This window comes from Rasamsonia byssochlamydoides, assembly GCF_041956645.1.
Source record: "Rasamsonia byssochlamydoides strain NRRL 3658 unplaced genomic scaffold VTN77scaffold_119, whole genome shotgun sequence".
Lineage (NCBI taxonomy): Eukaryota > Fungi > Ascomycota > Eurotiomycetes > Eurotiales > Trichocomaceae > Rasamsonia > Rasamsonia byssochlamydoides.
In genome coordinates, this window is record NW_027192502.1 from 34,233 (window position 1) to 49,874 (window position 15,642).

Consider the following 15,642-nt stretch of genomic DNA (forward strand, 5'->3'; position numbering starts at 1 on the left):
ATAAAAAAAATAAAAAATAAAAAAAAAAATAAATAAATAAACCTGTTCTATAGATTACTCGCGCTATGAAATTAATTTAATTAAGGCAAATTCGGGAGGTGGGCAGAGTGAGTACCCCGCGGAAATTTTCCGAGCAGAGATTATTATTGATGGCGGTCCGTTGAACAAGACACCGGTCTGCAGACGTATTTCTGCTTTTGTGATATTTTTAGGCATTGAGTACCAACATAGCCGATGGGGAGTAGGAAGATAAATTTATGACAAGTAAGATATGTACTGGTGTTGCCGCGTCCGGCAACGCTCAGTGAGGGAATTACTAGAAAGGGAAAGAATGAAGCCGTTGAGAACCGTTATATTGAACCTCTCTTACTAGACGACTTGGTGGTGAGAAAGGAAGTAGGAGGAGGTTTGGGCGCACGGGCCAACGGAGCTGACTAAGCGCGTGGCCGGTAAGCCGGCTGCACCGAGAACTGGCCCTTTCATCAATCATATCTATCCATGCCGATAGCTATAGGAGTATCGTTCAATATTCCCTCCTATATATATGATAAATTTAGATCCTGAATAGGTCCGACAAAAAATTGTATGCTGAAGTAGCCAGGGGAAAGAGGTGGATTAAGAGCCTCACAGAACAATGGCATGGACCTGTATGCTGTTCACCGTGATGAAATAAAATAATATGGCACCCTTTTCATAGCATGAAGTGCAAAGAACCAGAGATCTTGTTAAACCATGCAAAATAATCTACAGCTCCGTTATTTGGAGAGTTGAAGGGAAGGTCAAACTCTTCCGCGGTGGAATAAACACTATCGTGGTCGAAGCAAAGATTGAAATGACGGAATAAAGAAGATCAACCAACTTGATAGAAACAGCATTCCAAGCAGAAAAAAATATCATATATATGTGTGCATATGCAATAGCAATACTGGACGGTCACAGGATGACACTGACCCGGCAGCCAACTAAGACCCAGGGCTTAGGGCTTAGGGTCAGGGCTGCGGGCATATCTCGCTTGCATACCTATTAAGAGGCCCTCTCACCTATGTTCTCCCACAAGAAGCTAAGCCTCTTCATCCTTGTTAATGCCTCATTTTGGAGCAATAAAAACCTATATGGTAAGTTTTTTGTTTTTCAATCAGGATAATAGTCTGCGATCATGAGAATCACTTTGCACGATAATCCTCCTTGTGTCTACCTGCGTGTCTGGGCTTCTGTTCATAGGATGTCAAGTGCCTTATTTCTTTACGAAGCATGCAGCCACGTCAATCATTCCAATCAATTCGACTAAGGACAGCATGATATGTGACTTTGTAGTACGTGCTCTTCTTCACCTTCTCCGCCCGCCACAGGTAGTATTCTTCTGATGTCATGATGGGATACTTCATCGGGTTGTCCGCCGCCACGCACGTCGGCACCGGGTAGAGCTTCTTCGTGTGTTGGAAGCCGAAGAAGAAGGCGATCGAGTAGCGCTCCCGACCGCTCTCGTTGATGACGCGGTGCACGGTCGACATGAAGTAGTTGTTGGTCTGCTGCATCAGGCAGTCGGCGATGTTAATGACGTACGAGCCTGGCACTGGCTTGATCTTGACACAGCGGCCACTCTTGCTCAACCCCCCGCCGGCGACGTCCTGCGTGACGATGGTGAACGTGGCAGCTCGCCGACACGGCCAACACTTTTATCAACGTGCTCGACGGCTACAGCGTTTTCCTCGGGCCAATGACAGGAATGATGGTGTGCGATTTCTGGGCTGTCCGCCGGCGCAAGCTCAAGCTGTCGCATCTATACATGCCGACCCAGGAGAGCATCTACTGGTACCACCACGGCTTCAACTGGCGCGCGTTGGTCTCCTGGCTGGTGGGCATGGGGTCTGCGCTGCCGGGCTTCGTCAACGCGGTCAACCCGGGCATTGCGATGCCGGCGGGCGCAAAGCAGATCTTCTATCTGGCGTATATTGAGGGCTTTGCTTTGGGCTTCGTTTTGCACTACGTCATCAACTACTTCTTCCCTGTTCCGGGGGTGGGTCTGATTGACGAGGAGGACATCTGCGCAACGCTTACGGCGGAGGAGGCCCGAAAGTTGGGCGTAATTCCTCATCCGCAGTTCCCCAAGGGCATCGAGGTCGAGGCCGCGCAAGAGGGCAATAAGACCGTGGGGATTGTGGGGAAGTCTATAAACCGATCGGCACTATAATTTCTGCCAAAGCCATATATAGATACAAAACGATGAATAGAACGGGAACGATATGATTCTTTTGGTCCTAATTTAGACCCCCGTCAAACAAGTTTGGTGTACCAGGATGCGGCAAACTAATCGACCAGAACGCCATCCGAATGATCACTGACATCTTCGAGGCCATCAGCTGAGTCGGAATTAGATGAGGCTGCGATAGCCACGCTGGTTGTCTGCGGTAGGTCCTTGTTACTTGACCTTCGCCCTTTACCTTCAGCATCTGCCTTTCCCTTTCTCTTTTCCCTTTCCTTTTTGGCTGCGAGCTCCTTCTCCAAGATATCTCTTTCCGAGATGGCCCAAAGTCGAAGCTTCTCGGGATTCCGGAGACACCAAAGGAGAACTTCGCGGGTCGCGAACGTATCCTCCATACAATTGTGCCCAGTTGCATCGATCTGGATCTCTCTGTCGAGAAATTGCTGACATAGCGTTTTCAGGCCCCATGAGCGGCTACAGTTCGGTCCTGATACTGCTATCTTGGTCAAGATCGCCGAGTCGACGATCTGCGAATGCACCATTCCCAGCACGTTCAGGTCGTTGTTCAAGGCGTGGCCGATGAGAATCGTGTCCTTGTCGATATGCTCCCATAGCAATGCGCGGGCTGCTTGCCAACCATCCACAGTCTTCCCTTGCCTTTGCATACTCAGCAGAATAGCTTCTGTAACCCCGCTGACTTTTGTGCGCCAGGCAATAACTTTCTGTTTCGGAGTCACGTAAATATCAGTGAGAACCTGGCCGGTGAGAAAGTCCACCGCACACAGCCGGACCACCTCGCTCTGTCCTCCTGCTACACCGACCATCTCACAGTCGATGACAACGGCAGCTCGTTTTACCGGCCCATCTGGCCGATGAGCGGGAGTCTCCCTGAATTGACTGAGCTTCGCCTCCGCAGCTGCGAAATTATGAGATGGGAATGTATAGCACCCCTTTCCCCCCTTTTCGCCGCAACGAGCGCACTCGCCTCTTCCTCCGCCTCTAATTATTCCTCTCTGCATGACATATTGATTAGATATACAGGTCATATACGGACTTACAAGAACAATGAAGCAGACTTACTTGGAAAGCTTGCCTCTGAGGATGGAATCGGCATTCTGAACGAGATTCGTTGTCAATCCGTTTCTTCGAAACTACTGATTATCAGCATTGAAGTTTTCACGTCAAGAAAGAGAGGCGAAGGTCAAGATTGTTCCATACATCCACAGTTCTTGCATTTACGATAACCATCGATTTCGTCTGGAGTCAACGGTCGAACGTGATAGCCATTCCGGGAAAGATGTTCTGGAGGATGGCATTGCTCGCGAAGAGCTTTTAAGACGGTTCCTTGAAGAGGGCCCGGAATTTCCGACCATTTTTGGACCGAGTGGTATGCTGTGTCGCGGGGGTCCTGTACTGCTGCTTCCCCAGGTGAATGGAGAGAACTTTCTTGCTTAGGATGCGATGGTGAGTATATAGAATCGTCCATTTGATTTGGTTCTGCCGTTGATGATCCCTTAGTCACGGATGATTCCGGTTGTATATAAGAGGTCAATGGCGATGTGGCAGTCGAGATTCCCTGCTTTGTCCTGCCATTGCTAATTCCTAGATTGGCCTTGTGTTCTATCGAGGTCTCAACATGTCTTTGCAACCCAGTTTCGGTATGAAAATGTCGGCTGCATACCGAACACCACAGCCGCTTCTGCTGCGGAGTATCTGGCATATTCTGCTTGGTACCTGAGGAGACATGTACATTTGATGAAGAAGCTGCTCCAACTGTGGAAGTAATAACGTCTGGTCCGTTCCCGTTCCTGCGGGAGTCTTGGCCGCTGTTCGTCTTAGACACTGGGCTCCTATGTTGCTTCGCGTGCTTTCGATGCATGTCCAGTGCCTTTTCCGTAACAAACGAGCGACGACAAAGATCGCAGCTGAAGAGGGCGACCGCCGTCTGCTGCTGCTTAGGTGGGTGAGAGATTAACACGCGGGTGCCTCGATCCTGATCAATTGCTGTCACCGTTGGTCGAGCCATTGATTTCTCTTTAGAAGCTGGGAGGACAGCCTGGCTGGACTTTTTGTGCGAACTTGACATCTCTATGTGCATCTTCAAAGCATGAGAATTGCCAAAACGACGATAGCAGAGATCGCATTGAACCCCGGTGGTCGGTGTTGGTTTTGGTGTTGGTGTCTTCGATTCTCCTTTCAAGACGTGGGATCGCCCAGACACGCTCCCTTGCACATGATTCGAAGAATTCCTAGTTCGAGTTCTTTTTGGTGAAGTTATCGATCCGGTTGTAGTTGTCGACATCTTGGCAGTTATATATACACGTGAGGTGAGGGTGGGTCAAAGAACGATAAGGATGTCAGTCAGTCCTTGAGCAAGTGCAGCTTCCAGATCGCCCAGTCTTTAGCAGTTATATATAACCCGAAATGAAGAGTGGCTTAGATTCAATTTGCATTGCGATCAGATAGTAGGCAATTGTTTAGTTCAGCCTCGAATGTTTCGACGAGGCTATCCACCAAAGTCTAAGCCCCACGTGTCTGCCTCGCGCTTTCTCCAATCAAAACATGACAACCTACATAAGCTAGGCGTTTTTGAAGCCAATGTGAGAAGGAACAACTATAACGCAATTTGCATTGCAACCGTGGATGGTAACAAATTTCAAAAGCTTAATACGAACGCATTCATTAAGGAAAAGCCGCAAGTTTTGGTTTGCGCGGCAGATTGCTGCCTGTCGCATTAGCATTGGCTCACAAGATTTTGAGGGTTGAGACAAGTATATATGTATGGACAGAAATCAGTGCCTGATGAAGGATGACGCATTCCAGAGGACCGGAGCTGACCATAAAAGCTCCAATCACATCTGAAGCTACGGAGAAGCTCTTGTTAATCTTCTTTGACCTGTTCCCCATTGTGGTGTCCACAATTGCAATCTATGTTACCCCAACGAGAGTAAAATAGTTCTGAGTGAGAGCGTGGCTAGTCAAAAGCGAGAAGGTTGACTGAAGTACTAGCAGACAGTGGGAAATAACGGGAAAAGGGAAAGACTACCGATAGAACGTTAAGAGTAAATAAATAAATGTATGAATTATCATCGGATCCAAGCCAGACGGAGATATAACTTGTAAGACAGTGAATCAAGAACAACAAAATAACAAATTCATGGTATAGAGGTTGCTCCACTAATTAAATTCTGCAATAAATAATCTCTAACATTGCTTTGTAAAGCTTCTATTATAATTAGTTGCCAAAATGCTAATCTTTCGATATATTAAGATATCATCTCATACCAGTTTAATCATGCTAGAATACCCGCGTTAGCCAGGTTGGATCAGGCTTACATTGCCATTCTCATTCACAATCAAGGACCCCGTTCCTGTAACCACGCCTTGAAGGAATTCAGCGCCTCGCTCAAGCGATGGTGGGCGGTCTCGGTGCCCGTTCTTCTTCTGAGATCAGCGCGTTGGATCTGCGCAGAAGATGACGATGAAGACGATAATGAAGACGATGAACACGATGTGAGAACCACATGTCGTCGTCGCCGCAGATGATAGAACGTCCTTCGACACATCGGACAGCTTGCATCTTGGTTGCATATCCACTTGTCGATGCAGGGCAGATGGAAGAAATGCCCACAGAGCAGGCGCCGGTAGGACGATTGTGGCCCTAAGAACTCGGAGCAGAAGACGCAGGTGTCGGGGATGCGATCTAGCTGAGGTCAGACTCAACTCTATGTAAGGGAAAAATGAGAGTAGAGAAACGGGAACGCAGACAGAAGTCTGCCAGGGCGAGAGATTGATGCAAAGTTATTTATAATGGTATAACAAACATACCACCCGCCCATTCCGGCACGCAGCCGAAGAAGCACGGCATCCCTGTCAAGTTCAGGTCGTACCGATTCATTGGGCCGCGCTCCGTCGGGGACGGGACGTAGAGATAATGATAATCGGCCGTTGCCATTGGGGTGTTGAAAACTAGCTTTTGCTAACAACTAGCTCTCGCTGGGCAGGTCAGATATTCAGATATTAGTGAGGTATTTCGCGGATAAGAGATCATGGTAGGTAATAGGTGGTGGATGGCTCTTATGAATCTCTGGAGTCCTCCAGATGACGATGTTCTGCCTCTGGGTCAGGAGGTACTCGCCCTGTCCAGGAAATCCGGTGACGATCTGCAATAGATCGAAACGGACTTACAGAATATTGCATGTGACTGGTTTGAAGTTGTACCTAATTCCATATTCATATGATCCGACAGCATTGCACTCGTTCATTCACATGCCTCACATGGATGTGTCATAAATACCGGATATGGCGGGAAAACCGGCAATACCGGAAGTGTCGAGGAGGTGGGCATACCAAGCCCTAAACCTGACTTGACTACTCTGTATTGGGTATCTACGAAGATAAATGCGTAAACATGGTGCTCAGGGGTGTTTCATCGACATTTTTTTCAATTTCTTCATTTTCCCATCTCATGCCGTATCTGTTATGCCTCACGTCCAGCGGATATTCGAAAAGCTATTTCAATCCTATTCGATTTTATTTATTTCAAGAACTCATTACCTGTTCTTACGTCTTATTTAAATGGTGCAACCTGTCGTCGTTTTGGGAGCTTGTGATCTGGCTGCGAAGCCTGCAGCTACCCGCGACGAAGAAAGGTGATGGAAATCTAGCGAATATTGGAGCTTTGCCTTAGAAAAAGCCGATGTTTCTGTCCTTCCTCCATCGTTCTTATTTACTTTCAATAGAGTAGTTATTAGCCTTCAAATATGATCTCCCCCAGTCTTCGACACAACTCGACAAGGAAATCCGGAAATTTTGAAGCTGGTTGTCGCCGACTTGAGTCGAATCGATGGACATTGCAATATGGCTAGAACATATTCTAGGCATGGAGAGTGGCTTCTAGATAACTCACGTATTGACGTGCTCGTCCAGCCGTCATCATGTATCTAATGGTGTTACATGTGATGTAGTTGAAATTTGATTCTGCAGAAATATAGTCAAGTGTACCTTGAATCGTATCGTCTTGGTCAACTACACTTTAGTTCCATTTTTGGCTACAGTCCTGACCCCCGTCCAGCTGCACCATCATACTATCGGCGTCGGTCCCAGCATCGCCATCAGCTCCCGCAAACGAGTGAGTTGTCATGTAAGCCGGATCCAAAAACTGCACAGACCACTCCATAGTACTCGATATCTCGCTTGGCCACTGCCAATATCCTCCTTCGGACACTCCCGGTGGGGAGGTCAGCGGTGCATAACTTGAAAGCTCGGTAGGACAAGGTGTGGCGGAGGGATCATCTAGCTGTGCTGCGTGGGCAGGTGACGTTTTTCTCCCGTTCCGAGTTGCTAGCAACGAGACAATTCAATTAGCTCCAAGGAACAAGTCGTAAGCCAAGCGAGAGCTGCATACTTCTGGATAACGATCTCAACCGCGCGAGTCCTTGCAACATATCCACTGCCTTCTTAGCAGCAGCTGACTTCACACTCAGAGCCTCGAAAACCTTCAAGCAGGTCTCCGCATCCTCACGCAAGAGTTGGGGGTCTTCTCCAGACCCTGTGATATCGCCCCTAGAAAAGGTCTCCGCGACGAAAAGAATTGAGCTGGCACATATCAGACATGAGATCATTTGCCACCACGGAAAATCATGAACGAGACTCTTCTCGTCGACCACGTTGTGCAGCAGATGCGCCGTGTGCTGCGCTTCCGATACGCAGATCCTCTCCGCTTCTTTAATCTTCTGACTGTCTCGCTGGAACAAAGCCATAAAAGCGTCGTTGTTACGCTGCAGCATCGGCAGACAGAGAAATGGACGGTGTATCAAGGCTCGGAGATGATGGAACTTTACCGCAAGCATGTTGCGCTAGTCATTTCAATAAATACGACACGCAACATAATATTCCTAGGGAATATATTTTCATACCTGTCGTTGAAAGACAATCGACTTCTCAAACGTATGTCCAAGGTCGAAGCGTAGATGTCGTGGAAGGCGTGCCTTCCATTCCGAGAGACGTCTGTCTAGCGCTGAAGCACTGGAGAGCATCTTGTCTGGTGACGCCTCGACTTGAGTAGGTTGGTAGAGTTCGCGAATCACCCATCCAACAATGTGCGAGAATTGTATGACATGGATGAAGTAGTCCATCATCGAAGCCCGCAACGTCGGGTCTTCCCTCTCTGAAGAGTCTTGGTCTGCATTGCTGCAGAACGACAATTTCTCCGATCGTGACGGCGAGAGGATGTTGAAATCTTCCTCGTGGATTGCCATGGGCCGGCCGAGCTGCAGGGCAAGGAGTCGATCCAGGACGTACATGGAGTACCACGTTCGTCGTCTCATCTCACGCTCCGCTGCATAGGAGACGTCGAGTCCCCGCATGGATGAAGGATTCTCCACATGGAGACCGATGCTTTGGCCCATGCGGATGGCAAATCCGAGCGTATTCCAACAACTATATGCTGTCAGATGCATCAGCCCATCAAATTCGCTGGTTGCCTACCTGTCGGTCTGACAGACTGCAAGAAGAAAAAAACACTGGACTAGTAGAATCCAGACATTCGTCAAAGTGCAGCTGGCCATTAATTCGTTTGAAAAATATAACCCTTGCTCGAAGTATTGGAAATGCGGGTTGAAATCCGTCTTCTCGTCGTGGGGAAACGACATATAGTACGAGCCGATGGCGAATATAAAGTCTGTTTCAGTCAGCTTCCACTCATAGGTCCCAGGAGAACTGCATCCTACTCAGCAGTGCAAGCCAAGGTCGATCCTGCTGCTCGTCGACCTCCTCACTCCACATCCTCTCAAAGTGAGCAAGCACGGTCGACTTGCGCAGAAAGGGATATGCCACATGGATTGTCGAGAAGTATATATCGAGGTAACGAGCAGCTTCTTCCCGCGATGGGAACTGCAAGGGCTTCCCAAACGAGATGGGATTCTCGGGAATGTCGGTTTGGTCGTAGCACGGGTCACCCCGATCCTCGCTGGCGAGATCGATGGCTTCTTGTTGGCGTATGCACTCGCGAATGGTGTTGAAGAAGTGGATATCACTAGCCTTGCCCACATAGGTGGCTGATTTTCGATCTTTCTTTGCCGCCGGCTGTTCCGTACTCTGGCTGCGGATTTGGTGGGCGAGATCATCCGGAAGTCGCCGATGGATGCTTGTGAGCGTAAGATCGAGCGCGGCTCGTTCGGTGTTCTCCAGCTTCGGTCGGAGAGTTTGGATCAATGTTTCGTACGACTTCACAATACATTGATATGTCAAGAGAGTGTCATATCTGAGAGGAGCTTTGCTGTTGGAATGATGTTGCGATTTGGAAGGCAGAGCGTCCGGCGATGCTAAGGCGCTCCCATCCTTCAGAGCAGATCGCTTTTTGCCTGACCAAGAGCAGATAAAACCGTAGCCTTTGCAACGGCCGCATTCCGGTTGTTGGCCGTCACACTGACCAGAACTGTCAGTCTACGCCCATCATGACGAAGGTGCGGGGAAGGGACCTTTGCCTTGAGCAGACGGCATTTCTCGCATGCAAGTTCGACTCGTTGGCGCTTCATAATGCTTTCAGTGCCTTTGAACGGAATCAATGTCGGGCAAGATTTCTGGATCCGAAGAATGGGTACTGTTTGATGAACTGGCCTTCGCTGTCCCATCGATGGTTGACCCAAAGATCTGGGTGCGGAGTCACTCCCCATCCGCAGGCATGTGACCAGTTGCCCGGGGGTGACTGCACACTCCGATTGAAAATGTTGTGCACGCTGCTGAAGGGGGAGACAAATCGTACTGGAAAGTGGAGATCTCTGAGCTAGCAGCAGACGTTTTCTGCGCTTGTTAATACTGCAGGGACGTGTTGGTGTCTCGTCCTCTGTTATCTTTTTTTTTTCCGGCCCTGGCGGCCCGGTCGAAGATGAATGGCCAGACAGACAAACGTGGAATAACAGCCACATTTAAAGGAATTTTTCTCTACAACTGACGGCCACATTTGAACATCAAAATATGCGGATAACAGCTTCTGTGTGCTTCCTGTCGACTGATCAGATCTATTTGTGGCCATGTTCCCGACAGAGACAATCTCTTCTGATGGCCGCCATCGCGGGCCTCGAAGCACACCGACTCATCCTTTGGTTCATCCTGACGAGCAATACTCTTTCCCAGAAGCGGAGCTCAACATTGATGAAGTCGCAGCACCGTCACCAGTATTAGATCCGTCAGAGGGACAGATACGAAAACATCAATATTTGGAAAATGTGAGATCTCGGAGCTCCGGAGATGCACAACGATCGGAATCCCGTGGACGCCGGCAAAATTTAGAGCGAAGTCTCTCTTTCCAAGGAGAGACGTCTGGCAATGTTGAAGGAGAGGAACCGGTCAAGCAGACTCGTCTATCAGAATTCTGGACAAAGCTTTACACTGTGTCATACCTGATTGTGTTCGCCATAACTGGCACCATTGTTAGACTAGTTATCGAGACTTTGACATTCTATCCGGGTGCGCCCGTCGGAACAAGTGCGCTCTGGGCGAACGTTGCTGGCAGCTTCGTCATGGGTTTCCTCAGCGAGGATCGCAAACTATTCCGGAGCGACAGTGTTCAATCCAGTATGACTGACTCGGAGACGGAGAATGACGATGTATGGAAGGCCCACGCACCTGCCCACAAGAAGACCATTCCTCTATATATCGGCATGACGACAGGTTTCTGCGGCTGCCTGACTTCGTTCTCTACTTTTATGCGGGATGCGTCCCTGGCGATATCGAATGATCTCCCATCGCCTCTTGCGCCGTATGCCCATCTCTCGCTCTTTCAGTCCGCACAGCGAGCAACAACCAAAGCTCCGGATGGAGGATTCAGTGTTATGGCAGTTCTTGCCGTGTTAATAACCGAAATTGGTCTTTCTATGGTGTCACTTTTTCTGGGAGCGCATCTGGCTATTTTTACTTCCTCCTGGTTGCCGACAATACGACCTAAATTTCTCCGAGGCTTCCTTGATCCACTTATGGTGATTCTTGCTCCTTTATCATGGATAGCGATCATATGTCTTGCCATCTTGTTACCTCAGTTTCCAACCGATAACACTTTATGGAGTCCTGAGATCTGGCGGGGTCCGTTTCTTTTCTCCCTCGTTTTCGCTCCTGTAGGATGCCTGGTTCGATTTTTTATCTCGTTGAAACTCAATAGACGGATACCGTCATTTCCGCTCGGAACTTTCATTGTCAATGTCTTGGGGACAATGATTCTGGGAATGGCATTCTCATTGCAGCACGCATCGATTGGCTCTTCTGGTTTCGGCGGACAAAGCTTTACCGGCTGTCAGGTATTACAGGGGATTATGGACGGGTTCTGTGGATGCGTGACCACAGTGAGCACCTGGGTTCTGGAGTTATCTGATTTAAAACGACAACATGCCTACATATATGGCAGCATCAGCGTTGCCGCTGCGTTGGGGATGCTGGTGGTGGAGATTGGAGCCTTGCGATGGACCAGAGGCTTTGCCACGCCTGCATGTTTTACGTGAAGGGACAGTAAAGGTGCTGTTCTCTCTTGACAGCCCAAATGACAGAGACATATTCCTCGACCTGGCTACCCTGGAATATTTTGAAAGATTTACTAGACAAATTCTCGGAGCAATACTGATGGGATCACCGTTCTCCCTTGTCGTTGTCTTTTTGCGTTTTGTTATCTTGTCTATCCTCAACTATAGAACTAGAATAATTTCATAGTCATTGCGGGCGACGTCTTCACATGGTGGTTTGAGTATTCGGGAGGGAGTCAAAATATTCAATCAACACATTAACTAGAAAGTAGGAAGCTCGTAGGTTTCGCAGAATGTTCAAGAACAACTACTTGAAGCCCCTAGAGATCCGCCTACTTCCGCTGATGTGCATTTTATGTATACAATTTCGGTCAGAAAGGCCACAGTTTACATGTCACTACCTAGGTATGTCGTAGTCGGCCTAATTAGTTTCCTTCGACGCGACCGCCATAGTATTTTATTTTTCTTAATGCCAGTGAATTTATTGTCCGACTTAGAACCGGCCCGGGCGGATCGCTTTGATTCATAACCACAAGGTAGTAACCCTGTTAAAGGACTAGTAGTTTCTTAACCTGTCTGTCGACCTTGTCTGTCCGATTTAGCCCAAGCGGGCCAAGTCCCTGATCACTGGAGAGTAATACTTAAGGGATGTTGAGTCAGAAGCCAGGATGCCTTTGTGATCTGTCTGTTTGCGTCGGCTGACTCGGATAATCCGGTTGTCATACTTGTCGATGCTAGGGAGAACCCATGTCACGGAAATATGATGTGTATGCTTCTTTAATAGTATATTTAATAGAGCAGCAAGCGGTCCATTACTTCGTCCTCCTGTTCTAGAGAAAGACTTGGGTTTATATATGTCTTGGCCTGTAGTGTGGTCTTACATTTAATGTTGTTTGCATCCGAGGAGTAACCACCTACTTCTATCTTACCATGACTACTACCTCTCCTAGACAGCGGCGACGTTCTCATTCTTACCTACATTTCAAAAGTTATCATCACCACTTGTTGACCCGCCTGACGAATATCCCAGGCGTTACTCACCATTTGCAGAGACCGATGAAACTTGTTGCACGCCTGGAGCCTTCGCAACCCGCGCTGGTGCTACTCAGAGCCTGCTTTTTTGTTTGCGTTGGCATGGTCATCGTGGCGACCATGATACAGAAATCTGTGCTACTTGATCTCCACGATCTACGATGGATTGGACATAAGCAAAACCTGTCGTGATCTATGGAAATTTGATGTGCTTGAATTTGAATATGGACGGAAGATACTCCGTCCATTTCGGAACAGCACTTGAGGTGTTGTTTGTTCTGCAAACTTCGGAAGAACAGAGAAGGTTCACGCCATGTCCCCAATTAGGATCGACAAATATCAGTAATTGGTATAACTGCTATACTACATATGGTTAGTTTGGTACACAATTATCTCACATTATCCAAGTCAAATACAGATTAAATTACTAGTTCAATTTAGCGCGCGTCGTTACTCTTGATGCACTCCTCCATACTCCGTAGGGAGCACAGTAAACACTACCGTAGAGACCCACCAAAGTTTCAAGAGCATAGGAATCAGAAGTTCAGAACGCTTCGCCAAGGTTATTATTATTGTTGACCGAAATGCACAGTACTAATAATTGAATATTAATGTCTCGCCAAGAACAATCAGCGTGGCACGTCTGACGCGGCGGTCGACAGGCTAGGACTGGATTTTCTGGATTTTTTCCACGAGTCAAGAAGTGGGGTTAAGCCCCGTAATTTATAGATAGGGCTTGGCAGTTTCAAACAAGGTGGTTGCTGGAACACCAATAGTGCATTAGTCTGCCAGAAACAAATAACATGTTGGCATTGTGTTTGATGTGATTTTCTGTTAGACTTCTGACTGCATATACAGACAATGTTTATTTACAGGACGGCAACCTGAGAAATGCGGGGTTCCCTAAATTAAGTTTCCATTTGCGTGAAGAGAGACAGTTCTTCGTCTGAGGATTTGGTATGTTGGAAGTCATTGTATGCATTTTGAATATTAATTCATGGAAAAAATTCAAAAGTCAATTTAAGTCTGGATCATGTTCTTCGAGTGTAATAAATAGATTAATAAGTGGGCCATCAATAGGAGGAGGTTGTCGTAAGCTGCTGCCGAAACGGGACAGTTCTAGATCTATGGAAAAAGCACCAATCCAGGGGCTGTGTATCAGGAGATCAGTCCTCGGTGCAGAAAATCCTTTATAAAAGAGCAAAGGATCACTGTTGTATACCTAGGTGAAGATCCGGGACATTCACATCCTTCAGCTGATATCAGACTGATTAACACTATTTATATAACGTTGGCATTACCGTATTCACTGAAGTCATCATGGTTGGAATTTATACACTGACAGCCCTGTCAACCTTGATTACCTCTATCAGCGTTCTTGCTGCCCCTGCTGCCCAGCCTCCTGATGGACCAGCCCCAACTCCGCCTCCAAAGCTGGAAGAAAGGGCGACAACCTGCACCTTTTCCGGATCCAAAGGTGCCTCATCTGCAAGCGTATCCAAGACATCTTGCTCAACGATTGTCCTCTCGGATATTGCTGTGCCGTCCGGCACAACTCTGGACCTTACAGGTCTGAATGACGGTACTCATGTACGGCTGGGGAAAGACAATTTATCTATTTTCTCTCCAGATTGGAAATGTCTTCTGTGCTAACTCTTTTCTCGACAGGTCATTTTCGAAGGAGAAACCACCTTCGGATACAAAGAATGGTCCGGCCCTCTGGTCTCCGTATCCGGGACAGACATCACGGTGACTGGTGCCAGTGGATCCTCTCTGAACGGCGATGGGAGCCGCTGGTGGGATGGCGAAGGCTCTAACGGGGGCAAGACCAAGCCCAAGTTCTTCTATGCGCACAACCTGAAGTCGTCTTCCATCAGCGGCATTAATATCCTGAACTCTCCGGTCCAGGTCTTCAGTATCGATGGCTCCGAGGATCTGACTCTGTCAGATATCACCATCGACAACTCGGCCGGAGATGACGCCGGTGCCGCAAATACAGACGGCTTCGATGTCGGCGACAGTTCAGGGATTGTTATCAGTGGTGCCACCGTGTACAATCAGGATGACTGCCTCGCGGTCAACTCGGGAACGGTATGTCCGACTCCTGGTCGTAAATTGAATAAGGATAATTATCTCTCCACTAAACTATCAGTTGTGCTAATGATAACTTTCTAGAATATTACTTTCACAGGCGGCCTCTGCTCTGGAGGCCACGGTCTATCGATTGGATCGGTGGGTGGACGAAGTGACAACACGGTGTCAGACGTTACCATCGAAAGCTCCCAAGTGAAGAACTCCCAGAATGGTAAGTCTCTGTTCCTTACTCTGTCCTCTTTCTTCTGATAAAAAATAAGCAATAAGCAGACTAAATCCAATTAGGTGTCCGCATCAAGACTGTTTACGACGCCACTGGCTCCGTGTCCGGCGTTACTTATAAAGATATCACCCTATCTGGCATCACCAAATACGGCATTGTGATGAGACAGGACTATGAGAACGGTAGTCCGACGGGTACTCCGACTACTGGTGTACCTATCACTGATCTCACCCTGGATAATGTCCAGGGAACGGTGGAGAGTGGTGCAACGGATGTGTTCATTCTCTGCGGTGCCGGAAGCTGCTCCGACTGGACTTGGACTAATGTCGATGTCACTGGAGGAAAAGTCAGCACCAGCTGCGAAAACGTTCCAAGCGGCGTGAGTTGCAGCGAGTGACGGTCTGCAACGAAGTATGGAGATCGTTGGTTGGTCTTCCTCTCTCAAAAGAAGCTTTTCTGTACCGTTCGAGGGATGAATGATTCTCGAAGAAATTTGTAACATTCTGCAATTGCCTAACCTTAGGATTAGTGATATAAATCTTTATTTAAATTTTCTGTTTTGGCGTCCTAACCCCCCC

At 48.0% G+C, this 15,642-nt stretch overlaps 6 protein-coding genes across 6 annotated transcripts; 3 read left to right on the forward strand and 3 right to left on the reverse strand.

Annotated features, from left to right (window-relative positions):
- Nucleotides 1-1,717: 1,717 nt before the first annotated feature.
- VTN77DRAFT_1125 (uncharacterized protein) lies at nt 1,718-2,191 on the forward strand (the record flags this gene model as incomplete). Its single annotated transcript, XM_069416823.1, has 1 exon — nt 1,718-2,191. One exon carries the CDS (start codon nt 1,718-1,720, stop codon nt 2,189-2,191), a length of 474 nt encoding a protein of 157 aa, XP_069273041.1.
- Nucleotides 2,192-2,307: 116 nt separating this feature from the next.
- Nucleotides 2,308-4,505, reverse strand: VTN77DRAFT_1126 (uncharacterized protein; the record flags this gene model as incomplete). Its single annotated transcript, XM_069416824.1, has 3 exons — nt 2,308-3,216; nt 3,284-3,354; nt 3,422-4,505. 3 exons carry the CDS (start codon nt 4,503-4,505, stop codon nt 2,308-2,310), a joined length of 2,064 nt encoding a protein of 687 aa, XP_069273042.1.
- Nucleotides 4,506-5,559: 1,054 nt separating this feature from the next.
- Nucleotides 5,560-6,158, reverse strand: VTN77DRAFT_1127 (uncharacterized protein; the record flags this gene model as incomplete). Its single annotated transcript, XM_069416825.1, has 2 exons — nt 5,560-5,906; nt 6,032-6,158. The coding sequence occupies 2 exons, from the start codon at nt 6,156-6,158 to the stop codon at nt 5,560-5,562; spliced, it is 474 nt and encodes a 157-aa protein (XP_069273043.1).
- A 1,080-nt stretch (nt 6,159-7,238) lies between these two features.
- On the reverse strand, nt 7,239-9,879 carry VTN77DRAFT_1128 (uncharacterized protein; the record flags this gene model as incomplete). The annotated part of the gene is made up of 6 exons (XM_069416826.1): nt 7,239-7,546; nt 7,611-8,061; nt 8,122-8,644; nt 8,693-8,885; nt 8,935-9,631; nt 9,685-9,879. 6 exons carry the CDS (start codon nt 9,877-9,879, stop codon nt 7,239-7,241), a joined length of 2,367 nt encoding a protein of 788 aa, XP_069273044.1.
- A 357-nt stretch (nt 9,880-10,236) lies between these two features.
- Nucleotides 10,237-11,697, forward strand: VTN77DRAFT_1129 (uncharacterized protein; the record flags this gene model as incomplete). Its single annotated transcript, XM_069416827.1, has 1 exon — nt 10,237-11,697. The coding sequence occupies one exon, from the start codon at nt 10,237-10,239 to the stop codon at nt 11,695-11,697; it is 1,461 nt and encodes a 486-aa protein (XP_069273045.1).
- Nucleotides 11,698-14,067: 2,370 nt separating this feature from the next.
- Nucleotides 14,068-15,461, forward strand: VTN77DRAFT_1130 (uncharacterized protein; the record flags this gene model as incomplete). Its single annotated transcript, XM_069416829.1, has 4 exons — nt 14,068-14,337; nt 14,416-14,838; nt 14,923-15,052; nt 15,127-15,461. 4 exons carry the CDS (start codon nt 14,068-14,070, stop codon nt 15,459-15,461), a joined length of 1,158 nt encoding a protein of 385 aa, XP_069273046.1.
- Between the last annotated feature and the right edge of the window lie 181 nt (nt 15,462-15,642).